General features: G+C 43.5%; 1 protein-coding gene across 8 annotated transcripts in view; it reads left to right on the forward strand.

Moving 5' to 3' along the window:
• The window catches only part of EXPH5 (exophilin 5), an 85316-nt gene that overhangs the window by 22880 nt on the left and 36345 nt on the right, over nucleotides 1-26091 (forward strand). Inside the window, exon 2 of one of the 8 annotated variants that reach the window (XM_017948938.3) lies at nucleotides 3058-3267. The exons of 4 other annotated variants lie outside the window; for them this stretch is intronic. Coding sequence is in view for 1 of the 4 variants with exons in the window: in XM_031652986.1 (XP_031508846.1) it covers nucleotides 18989-19104 (116 nt within the window). In the remaining 3 variants the exon portion in view is untranslated. Of the gene's footprint in view, nucleotides 1-1806; nucleotides 3268-18527; nucleotides 19177-26091 lie in introns of those variants that run through there. 3 more of the 8 variants (XM_009187213.4, XM_031652986.1, XM_009187212.4) reach the window with 3 other exon arrangements.

Here is a 26091-nt window from a genome sequence, read left to right on the forward strand (position 1 = left end):
AAAGGTTTATGAGTAACACGCTCTCTCCAGGGTAGCTGTCTCCACCTTCAAAGCCACACCAGGCCTCACCCTCAGCCAGCTCTACCCAGCTCTTTGTACTCCCAGTTCCACTGAGCTCAGGCTCCAGCTTCTTCCTTAGACTTCCTTTCGTTTTCCCCATGTGTCAACTTATAACACCTTATCCTGGGCCTTCCAGAGCCTTAAGGAGAGTTCACAGTCACAAAACAATATAGAAATGTAAATTTTTTCTTAAAAACAACTTGCACGTGTCTAAAACCCACCTCACAAATATTGTAAATGCCACAACTTCCAAAAAGTTCTCCAAAACAACAATGACAGTTTTATCATTAAAGTGATAATATCTTTTAGTGGCTCATGGCAGTGATCTCAACACTTTGGGAGGTCAAGGTAGGAGGATCACTTGAAGCCAGGAGTTCAAGACCAGCCTGAGCAACGCAGTGAGACCCCATCTCTGCAGAATAATTTAAAAATTAGCCAGGCATGGTGGCACATGCCTATAGTCCCAGCTATTTGAGAGGCTGAGGTGGGAGAATCGCTTGAACACGGGAGTTTGAAATTGCAGTGAGCTGACCACGCCACTGCACTGCAGCCTGGGCAACAGAGTGAGATCTTATCTCTAAAAAATAAAAAAATAGTCTGGGCACAGTGGCTCACACCTGTAATCTCAGCACTTTAGGAGGCCGAAGCAGGAAATTCACTTAAGGTCAGGAGTTTGAGAGCAGCCTGACCAACATAATGAAACCCTATCTCTACTAAAAATACAAAACTTAGCCGGGCATAGTGGCCTGTGCCTGTGATCCCAGCTACTCGGGATGCCGAGGCAGGAGAATCGCTTGAACCCAGGAAGCGGAGGTTGCAGTGAGCCAAGACTGCACCACTGCACTCCAGCCTGGGAGACAGAGTGAGACTCCATCTTAAGAAAAATGAAAATAAAAAATGCTATTCTGTTCTCAGCTTACCTGAACTTCATCTCTGAGGTGCTGCAGACACTCACAGGTGGCAGTCTCCTAAAGCTGGAAGATCCCACACCTCCAGGGGCCTGGGCCATTTCGGGAGGCAGGCCACACCCCGGTTACTCTCTTGGCTGAGACCTGCTTTCCTTTCTGGAAGGTAGACAGTCATCTGGAGGTTTTGACTGTAGGTCAACCATCAGCATTAAGCATTGGGAGTGCGCAATTTTGCCTTTTTTCTTGGATCTGCCAGATATGATAAACTCCTCCATTTGCAGCATTGAGGCAGCTGTCTTTGGAACCTGTCACTGTCCCAAGACCCTCCTGCCAGTGCCTCACAGCATCAGGAGTCAGAGGTCTAGGGACCTCCGTGTTCCTCTACAAAGTGACGGCCCCATAGATTGTTTTTCCATGTCGTGATTCAATGACACTTCTGTTCAACAGCACTAATTTACTTAGCGGATATATTTGAGATCCTACTGTGAACCTGGTACCGGAGATATATAAATGTTCTCTGTAACCTTTCAATGCCGTGAAGGAGGTGGGTTTAAAAACACTACTTGCAGGCCAGGCGCAGTGGCTCACACCTATAATCCCAGCATTTTGGGAGGCCGAAGTGGGTGGATCACGAGGTCAGGAGTTTGAGACTAGCGTGGCCAATGTGGTGAAACCCCCGTCTCTACTCAAAATACAAAAATTAGCCAGGCATAGTGGCATGTGCCTGCAATCCCAGCTACTCGGGAGGCTGAAGCAGGAGAATCACTTGAACCCAGGAGACGGAGGTTGCAGTGAGCGAGATCACACCATTGCACTCCAGCTTGGGTGACAGAGAGAGGCTCCGTCTCGAAAAAATAAAAAATAAGAAAATAATAAATAAATAAATAAAAACAGTACATCCACTATAACGTGACGAATGATAAGATAGTCGCACAGAGGGCCGCAGAGGTCATTTAACCTCATGGGAAGTCTCAGAGAAGACTTGCTGGAGGAGGTGATGCCTGAACTGAGTCTTGAAGGAGATGAGAGGTGAATAAATGTGAAGTGAACAGCACGTGCAGTGAACAACATTAGGCAAGCCCATAAAGATGTGAAAGACTACAGGGAGATGCAGACACCATCAGCAGTGAATGTCACCAGAATGCAACGTGACAGGCAGCCACAGGCAAGAGAGTGAGCTAGGGGCGGCAGGGTGGAATGTGGACCTGTGTGCCGAGCCAAGGCCCCTGAGCTTGACAAAACTGGAGGGGAAGAGGAGCCACTGAAATGCTTAGAGCCACTGAATAACAAGGTCAAATTAGGTGGATAGCTATGGGTGGCAAGTGAAGCCTGGATTAGGGGAGAATTGTGTTTAGGGGCCTCCATTAGGGACGAAGAGAAGGCAAGTGATTTAAGAAATACTGGGAAAGTCGAATTAGCAGGGCATGGTGGCTGACTGGCCACAGGAGGAAGGAGAAAGGAGAGTTCATATGAACTCAGGTTTCCGGCTTTGACGAGTTTATGGCATTTGACCTACTGCTGAAACGAGTGGGTCCAAATGGATTCTATACTTTGTGATTCCAGGGTAAGGTAATATATCTGAATACTAAAGGACATCAATTCTTCAATCAACTCTGAAATATTTAAAGCCATATCTCTTGTTATACATTATTTCTCAGCGATTGAGGTCGAATTTTAGGCCTGTGACCAAGATTGGGGGTTGAGGGGAGGTGTGGACAGATTTCAAAGCAGAATTCTGGCCAAGGGAGCTTGGAACTTGTGCCTCGGCTCCAGATGGCCCGGTGAAGGACTTCTGGGAGAGAAGCTGAGAGCAGCCAACTGACAGTAGAGGAGGGAACCAATTGGTTCTCAGGAACCACCACACCAGTCAGCCATGGTGAGCAGCCTGCGAGGCAGCAGGTGCCTAGCACGCCAGAGGAACCCGCGCGCGCAGTCATTTCCTCCCCTGCAGCTTTGGACTTCAGTCAGGAGCTTTATCTCTCCTATTCTAAGCAAAAATGGTTAAGGCCAACTGATTATTGAGACCCCCTCCCCCCGCTCAAAAAAAAGTAACACACTTTATTTCAGTAACTGCTTCTCCTCCCTGAAGCAGCGACAAGCTGGCTTTCAACGGCGCTCTCCCCTTTGGTATGGGGTCAGCAGAAGGGTGTTTCGTCTTCAGCGAGTGGGAAACCCCCTGTCTTCAGTGTGTTCTGCCCACCGGGATGGGGCACTGTGGATTTTGGTTTTGAAGCTTGTCCAGAGTCACTCAAGAGAGACAAAGCCGCCATTCTACTGTGTGCTACCCAACACCCACCAGGTAAGCTGCTGAGCAACAGGATGAAGCCCCTGGAAGATTGCTTGGCTTTGGTATTCCAGAATTTGCTTAAATGTATGGAACACACACCCCTGAGTTTAAAGCAGTGAGGCTGAGAAGAATATCTTCAGCAGGCACAAGGATAAAGGAAAGAGATACCTGTTTCCAGTTTATCATGATGTTAGTTTGCTTAACTAAGTCCCATTTAACATTTGGGGGATCGAGATTTGTGATGTTTTCATTTTTCTTGGAGAAATACTTGACGAATATTTTGAAGGCCTAATATTTATGTGGGCTATGAAATCTGCTACGGTAAATGCAAAGTGTGGGACTCAAGAAATGTATAATCTGTTTGGGAGGACAGAACACAAGAATTCAAACAAGAATATAAGGCTACGCATGACTAAGTGCTTAATGGGCGGCATGGACAGCAGTGAGGTAGGGTTTTGGAGAAGAGAAAGATGGATGGGAGCTAACATTATTAGGCAAACTTCAAAGAGGCTGGCCTTGAAGTGGCAGGTGGATAAGTGGGAGATAGATAAAGGAGAATGACTCCCAATTATGGCTTAATACTTCCATTAAACCAATTCTACATAACATATTTATTGAGCTATAATCAGGAATTGGAATACGTAAATCTTCAATTCAGAAACACTGTTCATATCAATATTGGAAATTAAAGTCCTCAAGAAGAAGGCTGATGTTTATTTACTCTGAGTAACCGCAGGCTTGTCAGATTTCGTCCCACCTGACTTCTTTCTCTTCCCCTCCTTAGCAATCTGTTCACCATCAGTAACTTCTACTAAAGGTTCACTAATTTTTAACAACCTTGCACATAGAGTGAGATTTAAGTTAATTGTTTTTGTTTTAAAATTCTGTAAATGTCAAATAGAAGAGAAGCACGAAATCATTTCTGATAAAAATAGAAGTTAAATCTGTGTTAAAGGATTTTGTGGTCCCTTTCTCCCTAGCTGTGGCTCTCGGCTGAATAGGTTGCATCAGGGAGTGATCATGCAGTGTGTTGGTGCTGTCTGTGTTGAGTGACTGGCAAAAGACCACAAAAGGAAATCTTTAGTTTTCCCTCCAAGTCTCATTCTTTACGTGGGAGCATAGGAAGCCTCCAGAAGACTTGCATGATCCTAGTACTGAGTCTTCTTCTATGCCTCTATCAAGGAAAATGAGAGAATTTCAGAGCAGCTGGAATTATTTATTTATTTATTTTGGAGATGGGGTTTTGCCATGTTGCCCAGGCTATTCTTGAACTCCTGGGCTCAGGCAAGCCTCCCACCTCGGCCTCCCAAAGTGCTAGAATTATAGGCATGAGCCACCATGCTCAGCCTGAAATTCTTATTTATAAGCCAGTGACACAAGACTGTAATAAAACTATTAATAGATAATAATCGACCTCATCATTTGGTCATTTTCTCTTGATGCAAGGCCAGCAAATAAAAACTTTGTATCCACTTAAAACAAACAAAACAAAAACAAAGCTTCCTTCGCTCAAAAGGTCACTCAGAAGGAAAGTCTGTGATGAAAGCCTTCACCCATTGATTCCCGCCCACCCCCTTCCATGCACACCTTACCTACTTTCCATATTATTCACTCATTCACCGGGGAATGAGCATCACTCTTGATGAACAATAATGGATTCAGACCCAGCCTTAGTGGAGTTTATTCCCCAGCAAGTCTAGTTCCGATTGTCTTTTAAGGCCTGTCTTTGTGAATGCTTTCCCAGCCCTTAGCTAGAATTAATCATACCCTTCTTCATAACGCTAAAGCAAGAATCTTGATTTTCTATTAATATTATATTATCAACCATGTCCTGTGTTATATCATAGCTACTTTGTACATATCTTTTTCCACCAATAGATCTTGAATTTCCTAGTGTCTTCACATCATCCTTACACATTTAAAGCTCATTATGGTTGAACAGGATCTTTTTTCCTCACTCGTAAAAGCATTTTTCAACCCTTTAGCTAAGTGCCAGCACAAGTTAGACTGTGTGACAAAGATATGTAGCAAGGGCATTGTAAACAAAAGAAAAAGTTGGAAAATTGCCCAGAGAGCATGGCAAAGTGCTTGGAATGGTTGGCACCCACGGTTTAAATGACGGAGTAATGGGAAACAAGTCCAGATAGGTAAGCATGGGGCTGGTGATAAAGAACTGAGCTTTACAGATGAGGAAGATGAGACACATAGATGTTATTTGATCAGCCCAAATAATGAAGGAATTAGAACCCCTCACCTGATTATCCTCACCATCCAGGCCCAGCACCCTCATGTAAGCTCGGACAGTAATTTTATGCTACCATGCCAATCCAGGGCAATTGGCTGGGAAAAGATGAAGGTAGTGACAGAGAGTGTCTATGACACTAATGTCTGTGTGGTTAGGCCACATTATTCCTCTCTTTGTAGTGATCATGCAACTTGAAGAAAGGCAAGAACAATAGGAAGCAAACAACCGAGAAGCTTAGGTGTATTGAAGACAACATTCAGCACTGATCTGTGGCATGCTGTAGTGGCCAGTCTGAGTCCCAGGTTAGTGTGATATAGACCTGGCCTATAAATTACACTCTGAAGCAAATGCCAAGAGTTGCCAATTTTGCCATTTGCTTGTCTCTTTACCTTGAATTTCATAGAACCAATATTTTAAATGGTACCTGGGCCAAAATAATCAGCAAAGGTGTTGAGCAGATAAGTTATCAAAAACTACAGGCCGGGCGTAGTGGCTTGTGCTTGTAATCCCGGCATTTTGGGAGGCTGAGGTGGATGGATCACTTGAGGTCAGGAGATCGAGATCAGCCTGGCCAACATGGTGAAACCCTGTCTCTACTAAAAATACAAAAAAATTAGCTGGACATGGTGGTAGGTGCCTGTGATCCCAGCTACTCGGGAGGCCGAGGCAGAATAGCTTCAACTGGGGAGGTGGAGGTTGCAGTGAGCCAAGATCTCGCCACTGCACTCCAGCCTGGATGAGACAGAGCGGGGGAAAAAAAAAAAAAAAAAGCTACACATATCCTATAAACAAAATTAATGTTCAACCTCTCTAGTAATCAAAGAAATAGGAAAAAAGAAAAAAAAAAGAAAAATTTTTTTGGCCTATCAAAAAGAATAGACATAACTAATATTGGGAAAGACATGGGGAAATGGACATTCATACACGGGAAAATTTGATACAACCTCTCTCCAGGGTAATTCGGTGTGATATATTTCATAAGTCATTAAAACATGTTCATCCTTTGGCCTGGCAATTCCACATCAAGGAAATTAATTCTACGGAATTAATCAGGGATGGGCACAATGCTAGTTTTGAACTGGGTTTATTTCAACATTATGACTCTAAAAACTTAGAAATAACTCCAGTGAGAGGGAAGTAGGATCATAGGTTGCAGGATAGATATGCAGTGGTAGAATATTGACACAGCACAGCATTCTTAATGTAATGCTAAGTGGCAAACAGACTACACAACAGCATGCATAGGGTAAAAGCATTTTTTGAAAATGCAGGCATACATAACTGGCATGTGAAGCAAGTAGGAATCATGGAATATAACCAGAAAGCATCTTTAGTTTTGCCTCCTACTATCCCTTTATTTCTTTTTTATTTGTTTAGACAGAGTCTTGCTCTGTCACCCAGACTGGAGCCTAGTGGCACCATCTCAGCTCACTGCAACCTCTGCCTCCTGGGTTCAAGCGATTCTCCTGCCTCAGCCTCCTGAGTAGCTGCGATTATAGATGCACACCACCATGCCCAGCTAATTTTTTTGTATTTTTAGTAGAGACAGGGTTTCACCATATTGGCCAGGCCTATCTCAAACTCCTGACCTCAAGTGATCCATCCGCCTCAGCCCAAAGTTCTAGGATTACAGGTGTGAGCCACCGTGTGCAGCCGTCTCCTACTATCCCTTTGAATGCCACTGGATAAAAACAAAGGCAGTCCCTTGACTTTTCCGGTCACTTTAAGACACAAACACAGTCACAATTCAATGATAATTAGAACATCTGGTCCTAGATTAATCCCAGTTTTATTCAGAGGAGCAGCCCCTCACACAGCTACCGCTTGCTGCAGAGCAACGCCTAGGACAGTGAAGAGGATTTGATCCTTTTCCCTTTCCCTGTCAGCCTCTGCCTCTCCAGTTTTTGTGTGTTTGTGTGTGTTTTTGTTTTTGTTTTTGTTTTTTTTCTGTTCCAAGGTTGAAGCGGAGGGTGGCTGGGAGGCAGGTTTGAGTTTGAATGGAAGGCACATGCAGAAAAGCTGTTGCTTGACTAGATTGGTTGTGAGGTGGCATCACACTCTCTGGGTAGGGCAGATGTTTAAATCTGCCTCTTCTCTTGTGTGCTCATCTGGGGTTTGCTGAGATGGCCCATGGGCCGGCACTGTTCCCCAGTAGCTCTTTCCTTGCAGATGATGTGCTCTCCCCTGCTCTGTGCTAGGAATCCAGGGATTCACCCACAACCTCTTTCTACTCAGGTTTCTTCACCCCTGGAGCCAACTCTAGCAGACATGAACTAAGAGAACCCCATGCCTCCTCAGCCTCTCCTGGGGCCCACATTTTCTCCATGGGACACACTCACACCGTGGTTGCCTGAGAAACCCTGGAAATGAGGACTGATTGACAGCTGAGCTATGCACTTCATTCTGCAGTCAAAGCAACCGGCAGGCCCCAGTTTCTCCAACTCAGACTTCTCAGGCAGGAGGCAGATACCAGTTTACCTCTTCTCCAAACCACAAGGGACATAATTAAGCTCTTCCAGTCGTACCATTTAAGCTCCCTGGCTCTAGAGAAAGCCTCCTCACAAATCCTCTCTCTGTCTTCACTCTTCCAAGTCAATGCATGTAAGGGGACTTAAAACCCTAGCTAGAGAGATATGGCTTTTGTTTGTTTTTAAAAATCCCACAAAGCAAGTTCTCCTGATTGGTCTTCTCACAGCTCCCTTAGATGTCTTGAATCTCTTGCTTTCATGCTTTAGCTAAAACTGAGAGAGTCCTAGTCCTGTTACCACTGCTTTAAAATACGTGGATGAACATATGTACACACACAGCAGTATATCTGACTGTGGTAAATAAATGAGTGATTTCTTTTATTCAAGTTTTTGTTTGTTTGTTTATTTGTTTGTTTGTTTTAATGGAGACAGGATCTCGCCATGTTGCCCAGGCTGGCCTTGAACTCCTGGGCTCACTTGATTCTCCTGCCTCGGCCTCCCAAAGTGTTGGGATTACAGCTGTGAGCCACCATGCCCGGCCTCTTCAAGTTTTTTCTTTAATTTCCAAGTCTTTTGCATTGAATGTAATTTTACTTTCTTTTTTTCTTTCTGTTTTTGAAACAGAGTCTTGCTCTGCCACCAAGGCTGGAGTGCAGTGGTGCGATCTCAGCTCACTGCAACCTCTCCCTCCCAGATTCAAGCAATTCTCCCACCTCAGCCTCCCTAGTAGCTGGGACTACAGATATGCACCACCATACCCAGCTAATTTTTGTGTGTGTGTGTGTGTGTGTGTGTGTATATATATATATATATATATTTTTTTTTTTAGTAGAGAACGGGTTTCTCCATGTTGGCTAGGCTGGTCTCAAACTCCTGACCTCAAGTGATCCACCACCTCGACCTCCTAAAGTGCTATGATTGCAGGCATAAGCCACCCAGCCCAGCCTGATGTAATTTTACTTTCATAATTCCAAAAAAAAATCAACATGGAAAAAATTGTATAATGTCAAAACAAAGTCAGTTTTATTGACATTTGAAATTTCCTGTCCCGATCAATGCTGGAGAATTCCTCTATGAACAAATTCCTACATGCTGCTTATGGCTGGATGTTTTCATTATGTTCTTTCAGGTGACAAGGAACATAGAGCAGTTTCCTCAAGGGATGGGTGGCACTTTATTGTCAGGATCTAATGGAGAAGTAAGGAAACACAGGAAACGGCCTCAGCCCTGCACGGCCAGTCCTCAGGAACTGGAATGTTGATCAGAATACTGCAGCACTCTGGTGCCAATCAATCAACCAGGCTGGTAACCACAGGCTTGTGGCCCGGCTTCTCTGTGCTGCTTCTCCCTACTCACTTCCATTGCCAGGGCTGATTTCCTTCTTGCAAGTTTCCTCTCTGCCCCAAAGCTTCTTCCTGTTCAAGACTCTAGTGCCTCATGGTTTCTATTCATGGTACTGCTCAATACCTTCTCGCTACGTGTCTCTCAGCCATGTCACTTTGGTTTCTCTTTCTTGACATTATGATTTTAAGACATGCCAAGAGGAAAGACGTTATTAAGTTGTTAATCACTCTCCAAAATAGAGCAAATAGAATTTTCTGGGCAGCATTCTTCCTCATGTTTAGCTTTTGGGTCAAGCATGAATCTCTGGTTCAGGTGATTCGGGCAGGAATGCAAAAAATGTTGGATCCCATGAGGCAAAGCACAGGAACCACCCATGGCTGCTTTTACTACAAGTGGGACAGACTCCCAACACGTCATGGGGTACCCGTATGCTAGAAAAGTGGTCCACATCTTTCAGACAGATCTACCACCGTGCTTAATTCATTACTTTGGTGGCTTGATTGAGTGCTATTTTTGGGTGTTGGCAAAGAGAATAGAGATGCCAGAATGATTTAAAACAAAACAAAACAAGATGGAGGGAATCAGATATCCAGATTTCTTTTTCTATGCCAATAACATCAAAGGGATTCAAAGCTAAATAGATGATGTATTTTTAAATCTAAGGTCATTATTAATAAATAATAGGCTACACCCATATATATATACCAAATAAACAGTTCTTTTCTTCTATAAAGCACACCTGGCACTACTGCTTCTTTGCGTTGACATGTCTTTTCATTTTTGTGAAATAAGTTGATTGTTTACAGACTGAGTTCAATTATTTTGTACCTATTCTTGATGCACTGAGACACATTTATTTAAAGTACATAATGTCCACCAATGTTAGTTGTATTATCATTTATATTATGTAACAAAGCTTCTTTTAGGCCTTTTCTCCAAAGACTCATTGAGATTTCATGATAAATTATTTAATACATGATAGGGAATGATCACAAACTTTATTATTGAGATTGAGAAAGAGGAATTTAGATACTAGAATTTGAAAATTAAAATGATAGTGAATAACAAGAATATATAACAATGACGTTACCAGAAAAATATCTTTTACACAAAATCAAACTTCCATAAATAAGTTACATAATTTGGAGTAGTCACAGGCATTTGTACTGCTAGCAGTATTTCATTTTACCCCCAAGTACAGATTTTGTTACAGAATTATTCCAGGAGTGGTTCTCAGGAGTATGTCTTGGTAAATAAATGTAACTACATCTACAGACAAAATGAGGTCTTCTGGATGAGATAATACCATATGAAAACAATATGTGTGTTTTGAATCACCGAGGCAGAATAATCATTCTAATGATAACATTTAGTGCAAGGATTCAAGAGGAAACACTCAAAGTTAAAGCCCTTTGGCGTGTAATTCTGCAGTCATTTCTGATGAGGTGGCGCGGTTTGTCAGGTCAGTTGGTTTATCAGTAGATGGATAAAAAGGGTTTAAATGCCACATTCATCTTTGTAAGGCGGGGTTTATTTGCCAGAGAGGACTTGGAAAAGGCAGCAACCATGTGGAAAAGGGTTATTTTAAAAGTTAACTCTTTTTGAAAATAAGTACACTGCAATCCAAACCAATGAGCTTTAACCGATGTCAGCAACAAGCTTCCTTTGACCCAGCGAGTGAATCCTGAAGCAGATGTGGTTTGCGAGTCATGGACTCTCCGAACCTCCACTATCCCTAAGGGGAACCAAGAGCTGTAGATTCATGGTGCTGACATTTAGGAAACCTCCAGGCATTTCCTCTGAATTCTGCATCTTAACACAAAGACTGAATAGCTATTTGAGATCTATCGTTCTTTCGTCTGATTTGCATATTTGACCAGTGTGTGTGGGTGGGGTGGGAAGGAGGATAGTGAGAGTCTCATATTGCAACATTAAATTCCTTAAAGTTAAAGCAAGGTCCAGAATGTTGGATTTGAGTTGGTTTCCCAACACCCTTAAAACTGCATGATACAAAGGGTGAATTCAGTTGAATGCAATAATAGTGGATTTTAATTACAGTATGAGAAGTGAAAGTAATGTCATCTTGTCACCTTTTTGCTTAGACACAGAAGGAATCTATAGGAGCATCACTTTCCTTCAACTTTATGAAATAGCGTAGGCTGCTCTTTCTGTCTTCTATTCCTGGCAAGACAGATTCCAAGAATAAGAATTAAATTGCCTGAATATGAGGGGGAAAAAAACATGCTCTGCATTCTTATTAATGAAAATGAAGGAGAGATGCATATTCATGTGTACCATTCTATCTTGTTACCTAACTCTACATAACTAGCAGTGCAGAGGATGTGGTCAGAATTTAGGATGTAGTTGTCTTTGGAAAGAAGCCATGAACAATATAATGAACAAATTCAAGACGTTGAGATCATACACTCTGTCTATGGATGAAAACCTTCATGGTTCTAACCTGCCTTGCAGCTGTGCTAGCATACCAGACTTGCGAGAGGCATTTATGTCCCCATTCTGCAGCTCTGAACAGCTTCCTTGCACTTTCAGAATCCTGACACTCAACTTGCCATTAACCCTTGCCCTACAAGTTTCAGTGGAAGATGTCTGAGCATCTTTATAAAGGGGAATAAGAGGGATGTAAAAGCTAGTTTTTCATTCTCTAGTATTCATTTTTTCAGTTATTCAACAAATATTTCTTCCCTGCTTGCTGTGTGTTCAGGAAATCGACACTTGACTTGGGGAGCTGACAATACAGTGATGAGACAACCAACACACACACAAAAAAGTACAGACACTTAACAGAGGAGGTTTATTCTAGGCATGGGTTGAATAAATCAGGCTCCTGGAAATAACTGTTCTTACTCAATGATTATCGTCATGCTGGTGGGATGAGGGGGGTCTGAGCTGGGTAGAAGCTTAATTCTTTCACTCACCACTTTACAACCTCTGGCAAGTGTTTTCACCTTTCATGATTTCAGCTCCTTTTACTGTAAAATGAGTATAATACCTACTTCATCGGATTCCTGTGGTAGTTAAATGAAATAATCTAGGTGGAAGCGCCCAGCATCGTAGCTGTCACATAAAGTGTGTTTACCAGTGTAAACTTTCCGTCTCAGGAAACAATATACATTTACAGTGTGCAGGTTCCCATCACCTTCAGCAGCAGCATGAAGGTACTGGAAATGATACCAAATATTGCCTTCATTTTCCATAAAGTTACTGTCAGTTGGGATCTGGAATCATGTGTCCTTTTCTGGTCGTTTCATTTTAATCACGTAATGGATCCAGACAGGAACAGCAGAAAGTTCAAAGGAAGTGAAAGAAAGGACAGTAGATGCAAGAGGACAATATACCAGACTGGGACTTCCCAGGCTGAAATACAGAGGCCCAAGGGAAACAGAGTTAGAAACTATGAGATCTGAGCCAAACACGGACTTGTTGACCACATTCTTAAATAGTGGAGCATACCCTTTGCAACCATAGCAAAAGTGTACTTAGAATCACAAAAAGTGGGAAGTCTGGTGCAGGGGCGTGTGCCTGTAGTCCCAGCTACTTGGGAGGCTGAGGCAGAAGGATAGCCTGACCTTGGAGGTTCAAGGTCAGCCAGGGCAACAGAGGCACTGTCTCTAAAAAAACAAAGTTTAAAAAGTGGGGGCTGGGCACGGTGGCTCACACCCATAATCCAAGCACTCTGAGAGTCTGAGGCAGGGGGATCACTTGAGGTCAGGAGTTCAAGACCAGCCTGGACAACATGATGAAACCCCATCTCTATTAAAAATACAAAAATTAACTGGATGTGGTGGTGGGCACCTGTAATCCCAGCTACTCAGGAGGCCAAAGCAGGAGAATTGCTTGAGCCTGGGAGGCAGAGGTTGCAGTGAGCTGAGATTATGCCACTGCACCCCAGGCTGGGTGACAGAGTGAGACTCCATCTTAAAAAATAAAAAAATTATAAGTGAGAAGGCATCCTTGATAGCCTCTAGTTCAACCCCCTAATTTTGTGGGTGAAGAAATGCAGGTCCAGGGAAAAGAGAGTTTCCAAAACTCATATTCATCCACTAGTTCACCAAGGGCTGAGTCCCTACCCTATGTCTGACATCTTTCCAGAAAACAAGGCAGGCAAGGTCCTCATGCTTGTAGATTATATTTTAATGGGGTACAAGAGATATAATCAATAAGAAAGTAAATAAGTGAAGAAGATAATTTCCAAAGAAGATTAACAAGATTAAGAAAAGTAAACAAGGGCCAGGCGCAGCGGCTCATGCCTGTAATCCGAGCACTTTGGGAGGCTGAGGAGAATGAATCACTTGAGGTCAGGAGTTCAAGACCAGCCTGGCCAACATGACAAAACCCCATCTCCACTAAAATTACAAAATAATTAGCCTGACATTGTAGCAGGCGCCTGTAATCCCAGCTATGCTAGGGAGGCTGAGACACGAGAATTCCCTGAACCCAGGAGGTGGAGGTTGCAGTGAGCCAAGATCTTGATTTAGTTTTCTTTTCTTAATCTTGTTAATCTTCTTTTGAGTTTTCTTCACTTATTTACTTTCTTATTGATTATATCTCTTGTACCCCATTAAAATATAATCTACAAGCATGTCTCGTTTTCTGGAAACACTCCAGCCTGGGCGACAGAGCAAGACTCCATCTTAAAGCAAGCAAACAAACAAACAAACAAAAGAAAAGTAAAGTAAACCAAGTAACTTGATAGAAAGCAGCTGAATATGGGAGAAGGAATAATCTATTTTGGAGAGCCGGGGAGGCCTCTGTAAAGATGTGACATTTTAGCTAAGACCTAAATGGCACAAAGGCATAGCCATGTCACAAACTAGGGAAGAGCATTTCAGGTAGAGGGAACAAGTCTGAAGCCCAGTGGGAGCCACGTTGGCCTGTTAGAGGGAAAAAGGAAGCCAAATGCTGAGTGGAGAGGAAAGAGGAGTGATTAAAAATGGTAGAAAAGGCAGAAGGTCAGACACTATGTAGCCTTGAAGACCACAGAGTTTAACATTGTATTCTAAGCGTGATGAGAAGCTGCTGGAGGGATTTAAGCAGGGGATGGCATGACATATCTTACATTTACAAAAAATCATGTTCAATAACATTGATGGGGGCCAGGCCTGATGGCTCATGCCTGTAATCCCAGCACTTTGGGAGGCCAAGGCAGGCAGATCACTTGAGGCCAGGAGTTCGAGACCAGCCTGGTCAACATGGCAAAACCCCATCTCTAATAAAAATATAAAATTAGCTGGGCTTGGTTGCACATACCTACTGTAATCCCAGCTACTCGGGAGGCTGAGGGAGGAGAATAGCTTGAACCTGGGAGGCAGAGGTTGCAGTGAGCCAAGATTGTGCCACTGCATTCCAGTCTAGGTGACAGAGCAAGACTCCATCTCAAAACAAACAAACAAAAACAAAACAAAACAAAAATAAAATTGATGGGATGCCACTGATTTGTACTGACCTTCTCCCGTACTAGGTCCCAGGAGATCAAACCAAAATGGAAACACTCTTAAGTGCCACATCATCAAACTGAAACTTAAAAAACAAAAACAGGCAAATCCCCAAATAGTCCAGATTTTCCAAAAAAAAAAAACACCAGCAGATTCACAACTAATCACAAAGGGCCCAGCCAACGCCCACATGATAAGGAAGGTTTCCCTGCTTTAACCCTTACAAGGAAAGTAACCTGAAGTAGCCTGATGTTAATCAGTCCACTTTTTTGTATTATGCTGTTGTATTGTTCCTGTTCAAGCTGTCTTGTAAACCCATTGTTCTGCCAGGCAAGATGCTACTCAATTCATGAATCACTAATAAATGCCAATTAGATCTTTAAAACTCATTTTGTTGAAATTTTGTTCTTTGGCCATCGCTCTTGCTCCTGCATGGAGCCTGGATGGAAGGGGAGCCACAGTGGAAGCAGGGAGACAGATAGGGGCTTGTATTAGTCCGTTCTCACGCTGCTGTGAAGGCATACCTGAGACTGGGTGATTTATAAAGGAAAGAGATTTGATTGACTCACAGTTACGCATGGCTGGGGAGGCCTCAGGAAACTTACAAATATAGCGGAAGGGAAAGCAAACACATCCTTTTTCACATGGCGGCAGGAGAGAGAAGTGCCCAGTGAAGTGGGGTAAACCCCTTATAAAACCATAAGGTCTCCTGAGAACTCATTCACTATCATGAGAACAGCATAGGGGAACTGCCCCCATGATCTAATCACCTCCCACGAGGTCCCTCCCCCAATACGTGGGGATTAGAATTCAGAATACAATTCAAGATGAGATTTTGGGTGGGGACACAACCAAACCATATCAGGGCTCCTGCAGACATCCAGGTGAAAGATGGTGGTGGCTTGGGCCAGGGAGGTAGCTATGGAGATACTTGCTAGACTGCAGGCTCCAGAAAGGTGAGAATCTTTGTCTCTTTGGACACTAATGTATTCCAAGCTGCTCGAACAGTGTATGATATATAGTAAATGCTCAATAAATTTTAGTTGAATCAATAGATGGTTATTTTCTGAAATTAGAGTCCAGGTTTAAGATAAATAAAAGTATAAGCTGTTCACGTATGCTCGAATAGTATGCCTTATTCAGATGTGGAATAGTATGTGTTTTTAGACATTTTAATAAAGTACATGCAATATTCTTGCAGTTGTGTGGCCCAAACCGTGGCATCAGACAATGCATTCAGTGCAGTGTGAGAGTTAGCCTGGTGACGACAGGCAGTGAGCCTTGCCCAGTGCACTCCTCTTGTCTTGAGCTTGCCATCTAAGCTGTGTTTGTGAACATCTGCACTGCAGTTTGTTTTCTCATGATCATGCGTTGATTTATGTACAACATAGAAAACTGGGAGTAGATCTGTTGGGCCTTTGCCAAATAGCTGATGTTTTTGAGTTTCTTTACAGGATAAGGAAACCTGAGGATGATTCCCTCTCTTTTTTGTGGGGGGAGACAGGGTCTCACTCTGTCACCCAAGGCTGGAGTGCAGTGGCATGATCTTGGCTCACTGCAACCTCTGCCTCTTGGCTTCAAGTGATTCTCCTGCCTCAGCCAGCCAAATACCAGGGACTACAGGAGCGTGCTACCACACCTGGCTAATTTTTTTGTATCTTTAGTAGATACGGGGTTTCACCATGTTGGCCAAGCTGGTGTCAAACTCCTGACATCAAGTGATCCACCCACCTTGGCCTCCCTAAGTGCTGGGATTACAGGCCTGAGCCACTGTGCCCAGCCATGATTCTCTTTACTACCATAGACCTCATTTGTGTTGGGAGTGGTGATACATAATTCCTGCCCTCCAACCCCATTATCCCTCCACCATCTTTACCACCCATCCTGCATATTTCACAGGTCACAATGACAGTGTTTCATTTGTTCCAGGCACAGCTGTACGGGCCTTACATACATTAACTCCAGTAATCCTCACACAAGCTCCAGGAGATATTACTCTTATCCCCACTTTACAAATGTGCAAACTGAGGCACAGAGAGGTTAAAATCACACCCAGTTAATAAAGATCAGGGTCGCTGGGCATGGTGGCTCACATCTGTAATCCCAGCACTTTGGGAGGCTGAGGTGGGAGGACCACTTGAGGCCAGGAGTTCAAGACCAGCCTGGCCAACATGGCAAAACACCATCTCTACAAAAATTAACTGGGCGTGGTGGTGCATGCCTGTAATCCCAGCTACTCAGGAGGCTGAGGCAGGAGAATCACTTGAACCCAGGAGGCAGAGGTTGCAGTGAGCTGAGATCATGCCACTGCATTCCAGCCTGTGCAACAGAGTGAGACCCTGTCTCAAAAAAAAAAAAAAAAAAAAAAAAAGTCAAGAGCCACATTCATCCCAGGAAGTCTGATTTCAATTTAGCCTCTCAGTATTTTAATTTCTTCACTGGTAAAATAGGGATATTATCTATCTTCACAAGGGTTCTTGTGAAGTTTAAATTAGTTAATATGTGTAACATGCCTGGCCCAGGGCAAGCACTGTGTAACTATTAGCTATGATTAGCTTTCCAGTATATTCCTATGGAAAAATTGCTTTTTACATACACGATTTTAATTTATGTATAGGATCACATCTTGCACTTATGTCAGATATCAACTGAACTGCTTCACAATGATGGCAAAGTAAGTTGGTAGAACTCATTCATTATCCCCTAGATGGAGCAAATATATATTGATCGACCATGAGTCTGGGACCATGCTAGGCCCTGGGGATACCAAAACAAATGAGACACAGCACCTGTCCTCAAGGAGCTGACGGCCTGGTGACACAACCAAATAGGCACATGACAAGTAATTAAATGTGATTTGGTAAATACAGAAGTGACAGTGGGTGATTTCCGAGCTGGCTCAGGTAAAAGGTATAAATTCAAAAAGGGATCACGTAAACCTAGGAAGACAGAAGAGCTCTGATGAGCTACAAGAGGGACTGTCACTTAAACCCTAAGTCTGACTTCAGGGTGGACAGCTAGTCCTTTCTACAGCGCCTTCTTGAGGGTGACTGTTGGTCAAGGGCGGCTATTGGTGAGAGACCAATCACTGTGCTCTGAACCAGAACGGAATTACACATCCTTATTGCTACTTAGATAACTTATCTTTTCTTTCTGTTGTGAGTTTCTAGATGTTTTGTAAAAAGAAACATCCAAAAGATTGCAATGGTCAATTTATTGTATTTTGTATTTTTTTTTTTTAGATACGGTCTCACTCTGTCGCCCAAGCTGGAGTACAGTGGCACAATCTCGGCTCACTGCAACCTCTGCCTCCCCAGTTCAAGCAATTTTCCTGCCTCAGCCTCCCCAGGTAGCTGGGATTACAGGCACCCACCATTACACTGGCTAATTTTTTTTTGTATGTTTTATAGAGACGGGGTTTCACCATGTTGGTCAGGCTGGTTTCAAACTCCTATCCTCAAGTGATCTGCCCACCTCGGCCTCCCAAAGTGCTGGTATTACAGGCATGAGCCACTGCACCCGGCCTTTTTTCTTCTTTTCTTTCACCCAGGCTGGAGTGCAGTGGCACGATCTCAGCTCACTGCAGCCTTGACCTCCTGAGCTCAGATTCTCCCACCTCAGCCTCTTGAATAGCAGGGATTACAGGCACGCACTAGCATGCCCAGCTAGTTTTGTTCGTTTGTTTGGGGTTTTTTGTAGAGACAGAGTCTCAGTACGTTGCTGGTCTCAAACTCCTGGGCTCAAGCAGTCCTCCCGCCTTGGGTTCCCAAAGGCGCTGGAATTACAGACATGAGCTACCATACAATGGTCAATTTTTTAAATACAGAAAATATTGCTTTTTATCCTAGAGTAGGCAGTCTCTATCACAGCCATCCATGGAGCTGAAGTGGGCTTTATTATCCAGCTCGGTTTAAAAGCTGGTGCCATTATTTTGTTGCCTCTCTTTGAGTCCTAAAGGGCTGTTGCTGTTATTGTTGCTGCTTGCTTGCTTTATAAAGTTGACCACTTTTCCTTATCTGAGCTTCCCTTCCTTCAGACTTCCGTGTATGATTTAACTTTACCCTTATGAAAAGAACAATATACTTGCTTGCTTTTTCTAATTCTTGCCCCTCCCTGAGTCTTGGCCATGGGCTGAACCAAAGAACAGGCTCTGATGTCAGGGACAAAGGCTCTCAAATAACAATCTTTTCAGAAGATCAACAGGGAGAGAGACCAGGCCCCGGATGATGAAGCTGCTGGTGCAGCCACTGAGCCACAAGGCTTTCTCTTCCTTCACTCTGCCTCTTTCTGACAGGGACTGCACAACAGTTGTTCTAAAGCTTTCCCTGGAGGGTGAGCGGTAAGAAACCTGTTACCTGGAAGTATCACCTTTCTGAAGTAGGAGAACAGAAAGCCACACTCTCCCCAGGTGGTGAGTCTCTTGGGGATTCAGGGTTTTAAAAAGGTTCTTGCTTGGACATCCTGATCCATCCTCCATGATGACACTGGCCCGATGTTTAAGCTCTGACTCGGGATACAGTTCCTGCCCCATCCTCTCCATTTGTGCTTTTCTGTGTGTCGTGGTTGCTGGGCAATCGGACAAAATTATGTTTGGATTCCTGCGTGGGAGGAAAACTTTAAAACTGCTTTGATCTGCAAATCAAGGGACAAATTCACTTTCACAGGATTCGGTGTCATTGGAAACTTTATTCTGGGGTTGGCTGATGGCTGAACTTGTAGGAGATCAAGGGACTATTTGGCAAGACGTCCTTGAAGGTTGGAGTGGAGGGTTGATAGAGATTGGGGTGCTTAGCTGCCTGGAAGGAGAACAAGGTGTAACAAGATGGTTAGGTCAGCGAAGATCAGCGAAGATGTGAAAGAAAAAAAAAAGATGTGTGTACAGAAGCAAGGGAGTAAGAAAAGTGAAAGAGAAATGTCAGAGATGTCAGAGAGGAGATAAAAACAGAAGTGAGAACATCAAAAAGAGGAATGGATGCCCTTGGCAAGGGGAGCTGATAAAGGGAACTATTTTGAGAAACATTTGAGATTTTTCTGACAAGAAAATGGAAGCTATTCCTGGCTTAGGGAATTGTTTGTTTTCAAAACTTGCATAACTGCTCTCTCTTCAATCATATCTGAATTCTCGTTACTGCCTGTTTAATTGGCAAAAGTCACTGTAAGTTTATATCAATTGCATTGTTTATTAGTGGGATTAATAGTGCCCACAGACAATGAGATACACGGTTAGGAGAACATGGGTTTTAGACTCAGAGGCGTGTGGGTTCACGTCTTAGTTTGGCAGCTCCAGCAGAACTGCCACGTTCTCTCTGTAAATGAGGACGGTGCTGGAGCAGTGTTAGGGTGAGAACTGGCAATAAGGACTGCAAAATCCAGCAGGTGGCAAGAGCTCAATTCATATCGTCGGTTATTATTTTTTATTGGTATTATTTCACCCGAAGACAGGGTGTTTGGCCAGATTATATCTGGAGACCTCTTTCGGCTTTATGAGATTTCTCAATGATTTGGATGTGATGTAGGAATGTTGAGGTTTTTCTGATCATAGATTTTAGACTGGGAGATATCTTCAAGATAACCTCATCTGTATGCATGTTTTTTTCAATTTATACATAACGAACCGCCCCAAAATTTATTTTTATTTTTATTTATTTGTTTTTTTGAGACGAACTCTCACTCTGTTCCCCAGGCTGGAGTACAGTTGCACAGTCTTGGCTCACTGCAACCTCACCTCCCGGGTTCAAGCAATTCTCCTGCCTCAGCCTCCCGAGGAGCTGGGATTACAAGAGTGCAACACCACGCCCGGCTAATTTCTGTATTTTTAGTAGAGACAGGGTTTCTCCATGTTAGCTAGGTTGGTCTCAAACTCCTGGCCTCAAGTCATCCGCCTGTCTCGGCCTCCCAAAGTAGTGCTGGTATTTCAGGTGTGAGCCACCGCTCCCAGTCTCACCCCAAAATTTAAAGGCTTAAAACTACTTCTGTTTATTAGCTTAGCATTCTATGGGCTAGCCATTTGGGCTGGACTCAGCTAGGTGGGTTGCCCGGGATCACACATTGGGCACCACTATGACAGCCTGGCTGGGTCTGGATGGTCTAAGATGCCTTCACCCACATGTTGGGTAGTTAGCAATGGCTCTCTGCTAGGCCTCTTTCTGTGCACGGTCTCATCCTCAAGGAGACCAACCCAAGCTTCCTTATACAGAAGTCTCAAGGTCTCAAGAGGAAGAGAGCAGAAGCTGTAAGATACATTGAGGCCGGGATTCAGAAATCTCAGTTTCACTTCCACCATGTTCTATTGGTTTTAGCAAGTGCGAGTCTGGCCCAGATTCCAGGAGGAGGTGAAGGGAGGTGCCTCTTAACAGCAGTTGTCCTGGGTCAGTCTCACTTCAAAGGCCAGAACTCTTTCTGTTTTGCTTCCTTGGTAATAGTAAACACAATGCCATCACTGACTACCCGAACCTTGAATTTTCTGACTGTTGACTGTACCTGTTCATCCACTTTCCTGACAACGACTAAGAAAGAGGTTAAAGAGACCTTGCCTCAGCCGGGTGCAGTGGCTCACGCCTGTAATCCCAGCACTTTGGGAGGCCGAGGCGGGTGGATCACGAGGTCAGGAGATCGAGACCATCCTGGCTAACACGGTGAAACCCCGTCTCTACTAAAAATACAAAAATTAACCAGGCGAGGTGGCGGGCACCTGTAGTTTCATCTACTCAGGAGGCTGAGGCAGGAGAATGGCGTGAACCCGGGAGGTGGAGCTTGCAGTGAGCTGAGATCCCGCCACTGCACTCCAGCCTGGGCGACAGAGCGAGACTCCATTGCCAAGGAGTGTACCTCCAGGAATGATAGGAATTGTAGAGGAATTATTTGCAAACAATCTACCCATCATTTATTCCTCTTTGACAAGTGGGTAAGAAAAACCAAGAAAGTTAAATATTTGGCCAAGATCACCCAGCTAGAACCTGACACGACTCCTGGGCTCTGTCTCCTCCCATCTGATAGTAACTCAAGAATGGGCCAGGGAGGGTTTCGTTCACAAGGAGCAGACAAGTGGGGCCAATGAATTACTTACAAACGACGACTGGGAGATAAACGGACAGCTATCATTTACTGAGCATGTTCTAAATGGTTAGTACACAATTAATTTGTCATGGAGAAAAGATGGGCACAAACCCTTGCTCAGAATAAAGACAAACAAAAGTGACAAGCAAATGTCAGCAAGGACTAAGCTGGGAAAGACAGAGAGGAGGGGGAGGTGGGTGTCATAACTCAAGGCTGGAAATAAAGGAAAAATAAGTTTAACTCAGGAATAGGAATATAAGAGGAGTGGCGTATTCATGAGGTGCTAAGGTGAAATGCAAGGCAGCATTTCGCAGACAGATTCATGTGAATGAAGAAAGGACATTTTGACTTGGAGCAGAGGGCTGGGCCTCTGGCCCAGCAAGAAAAGACCTGATTTAATTTAATCAAGTTGATCAGCCTCAGGGTAAAACAAATTAGAAGTGTAGACAACAGTTCCTTGTGATATGTTGAGTCAAGCTGGACTAATTAAGCAGGCAAGCTGTGTATTAGTAATTTCCCTGTATGTATGTCATTCTCAACCCTGAGGTTCTCATTGGCATAAAGTGGACTGTCCGTCCCAATTGGCGCTGAATATATAACAAGCCCACATGGAAGAGGAAGAGCCTTGTGCAGGCTGGTTGTGAAGTTGGTTGAATTCTGTTTACAAACAAATGTTATCTTTGTCAAACTGGGACTAGCGGGAATAGAAAGTACGGTCCTCAAGATTCATGTCACCGCATTTCCACTTTATGTTTAGATTTTTTTCTTACTTGCTAATGTCGAGCTTATTTGATGGTTTTTTAAAGTAAATGAACGAATCTAGACCACTGATTTTATAATTGCTGTGCTCCTTTTAGTACCAGAAGCTCAGTAAACCATTGTAAATGTACAAACTATACTTCCTGGGGATCTTGGGTGTGTAGGGTTAAGAAGATGAATTACAGGTACCCAGAGAGTTTGAGTTTAGACTTTTGTGTCATATTTTCTCTTCCTGGGTCACCCTTACATCAAAGGCCAAAACTATTTCTGTGTTGCTTCCTTGGTAATAGTAAACATGATGCCATTATTGACTACCGGAACCTTGAATATTCTGGCTGACGACTGTACCTGTTAATCACTTTCCTGACAGCCATCCCTAGAGTCATCCTTGAAATATTTCTGCTTTAAAAATATTTGAATTTCTTCAAAATCTTGCCCCCTTCATGTATCTGCATGCCACTACTGTCTGAATTTCATTTCTCACTATCTTCAGGAAACAAATACTAGCATAAACGTATCCACGGATTATTTATATTTTACTTCCAACAGCCCTAACCAGAGTAGGGTTTGTATAGCTCAACATTCAAAATTTAATCAAAATGAAAGTCAATCTCATCACAATAAGACGATGATCAAAAACAGGAAAAAAAAGTCAAAAACTTTCTTATTTAAAACACATAAGAAAGATGAGCTTTTTAAAATTAAACATTTCTTATTCCAATAAAGAACTCTGAGACACTGAGTTGTTTTTTTTTAAAGATGGAGTCTCACTCTGTCACCCAGGCTGGAGTGCAGTGGCGCAGTCTCGGCTCACTGCAGCCTCCCTCTCCTGTGTTTAAGTGATTATCCTGCCTCAGCCTCCTGAGTAGCTGGGATTACAGGCGCCCACCACCAAGCCTGGCTAATTTTGTATTTTTAGTAGAGACGGGGTTTCGCCATGTTGGCCAGGCTGGTCTTGAACTCCTGACCTCAGTGATCCACCTACCTCAGCCTCCCAAAGTGCTGGGATTACAGGCATGAGCCACCACACCCGGCTAAGACACTGATTTATAAATTGACAAAATATACAATTGCCAAATCACAAAGTATAATTACTAAACAGACCTAAAGGAAGAGTTCAAGCCTTCCTATTATCAAAGAAATGTAACATATTTTATTAAACAAAGAAAAGAAAGATTCTTAAAAAGAAAAATAATTACTAACAATTATAAATAGTACCACCAAAATATTAAATTAGAAAAATAAAAATACTTGAAATAATACCTTATCTTCTAAGGATGCCTAGTGGCAGACTTGTACGTTGCTGGCATAAATGATATTGGTGTAGCTAGTATGGTAGTATGTATAAAGAATGACAAAAAGGGCTGGGGTCTGTTGTTCATGCCTGTAATCCCAGCACTTTGGGATGTCAAGGTGGGAGGATCAATTGAGGCCAAGAGTGAGAGACCAGCCTGGGCAACAGAGTGAGAGCTCTATCTCTACAAAAAACTAAAATATTAGCTGGGCATAGCAGCGTGCAACTGTAGTCCTAGTTCTCAAGAGGTTGAGGCAAGAGAGTCATTTGAGCCCAGGAGTTCGAGGCTGCAGTGAGCTGTGATGGCACCACTGCACTCCAGCCTGGATAACAGAGTGAGACCCTGTCTCTAGAAAAAATAAAATTTAACTTAAAAAAAAAATCACAGAAATGTTTTGACTCTTTGGCCCAGTCATTCTACTTTCATGTCTGACAGACACTATAAAAATAGAAAATGCACAATGATATTTATTACAGCAATATTTATAAAGAAAATTTTCAATGTCCTGGATGAGGAGAATAATAAATAAAGGATGGAAAACACACTAGCTTGAATATTATGCAAATACTTAATGATTGCTCTGAACATCTGAGTGATGTTCAAGGTGTTATTTAGGTTTCGGTAATGTTAAGTTTTTGCAGTGTTAACTTTTGGGTTTTTAAACATTATATATGCATGATATCTGTAAGTGGCATCTTCTTTTTTTTTTTTTTTTTAAACAGAGTCTTATTCTGTCATCCAGGCTGGAGTGCAGTGGTGCGATCTCAGCTCACTGCAAGCTCCACCTCCTGGGTTCACGCCATTCTCCTGCCTCAGCCTCCCAAGTAGCTGGGACTACAGGTGCCTGCCACCACATCCAGCTAATTTTTTTCTTTTCTTTTTATTTTTTTATTTTTTTATTTTTAGTAGAGACGGGGTTTCACCGTGTTAGCCAGGCTGGTCTCGATCTCCTGACCTCGTGATCCACCCGCTTCGGCCTCCCAAAGTGCTGGGATTACAGGCGTGAGCCACCGTGCCTGGCTTGTGAGTGGCATCTTCTATGCACTTCTGTAAATCAGAAGTCTAGGAATCTTCCTTGATGTGTGTCTACCCCTACTCCCCAAAATGCCATTACTTGGGGGTCACTTTTCACCTTAAGTCACCCTGAACACTTTCCACTTTTCTCCAGCTTCCCCACTACCATCCTGGTCTGAGCAAGCACCTCTTTCTTTTAGATCCTACAAGTATCCCGACTGGTCTCCTGCCCTCCACTGGAATCTACTCTCTACCTGCAGCTAGGATGATCTTTCAAAAATGCAAATCCAATGTGTCTTGCCCCTGCTGAGCCATCAATCATTGTTCCATGACCAAACACCAAACCGCAGAACCTTACCCCTAATGCTATGTTCTCTAACAGCTGCCTGTCTTTCTGTTTACTTGGGCTTCCTCTCTGTCCCCGCACTCCAGCTACACAGGCCTTACTTCAGTTCCTTACTTCTTCTCTGGGTGCACTTGTTGCTCTACAGAGGCTACCCCTCTACCTGGAAAGCTCTCTCCCAGACCCTTCTGCCATGACCCTTTGGCCTCATCCTTCGTCCTTCATTCTTCCAGCCCGATGTCATCTCAGGGAAACCTTCACTGGTGGTGCCTCAGCCCAGGTCCTTGTTATATGCTCTCTCAGCAGCTATTTACTGGTTTTTGTTTGTTTTGTTTTGTTTTTTCAAGGCAGAGTCTCGCTGTGTCACCCAGGCTGGAGTGCAGTGGTACGATCTTGGCTCACTGCATCCTCCACCTCCCGAGTTCAAGCAATTCTCCTGCCTCAGCCTCCTGAGTAGCTGAGACTACAGGCGTGTGCCACCACACCCAGCTCACTTTTTGTATTTTTAGTAAAGATGGGGTTTCACTGTGTTAGCCAGGATGGTCTCGATCTTCTAACCTCATGATCTGCCTGCCTTGGCCTCCCAATGTACTGGGATTACAGGTGTAAGCCACTGTGCCCAGCCTATTTACTATTTTTTTAGACCAGGTCTCACTCTTTTGCCCAGGTTGAGTGCAGTGGTGTGATCCTAGGTCACTGAGCCTCCAACTCCTGGGTTCAAGGGATCATCCTGCCTCTGCCTCCTGAACAGCTGGGACTACAGGAGCACACCACTACACCTGGCTAATTTTTAAATTTTTTGTAGAAATGGGTTTTTGCTATGTTGGCCAGGCTGGTCTCTCACTCCTGGCCTCAAGTG

The sequence above is a fragment of the Papio anubis genome, chromosome 12 (genome assembly GCF_008728515.1).
Source record: "Papio anubis isolate 15944 chromosome 12, Panubis1.0, whole genome shotgun sequence".
NCBI lineage: Eukaryota > Metazoa > Chordata > Mammalia > Primates > Cercopithecidae > Papio > Papio anubis.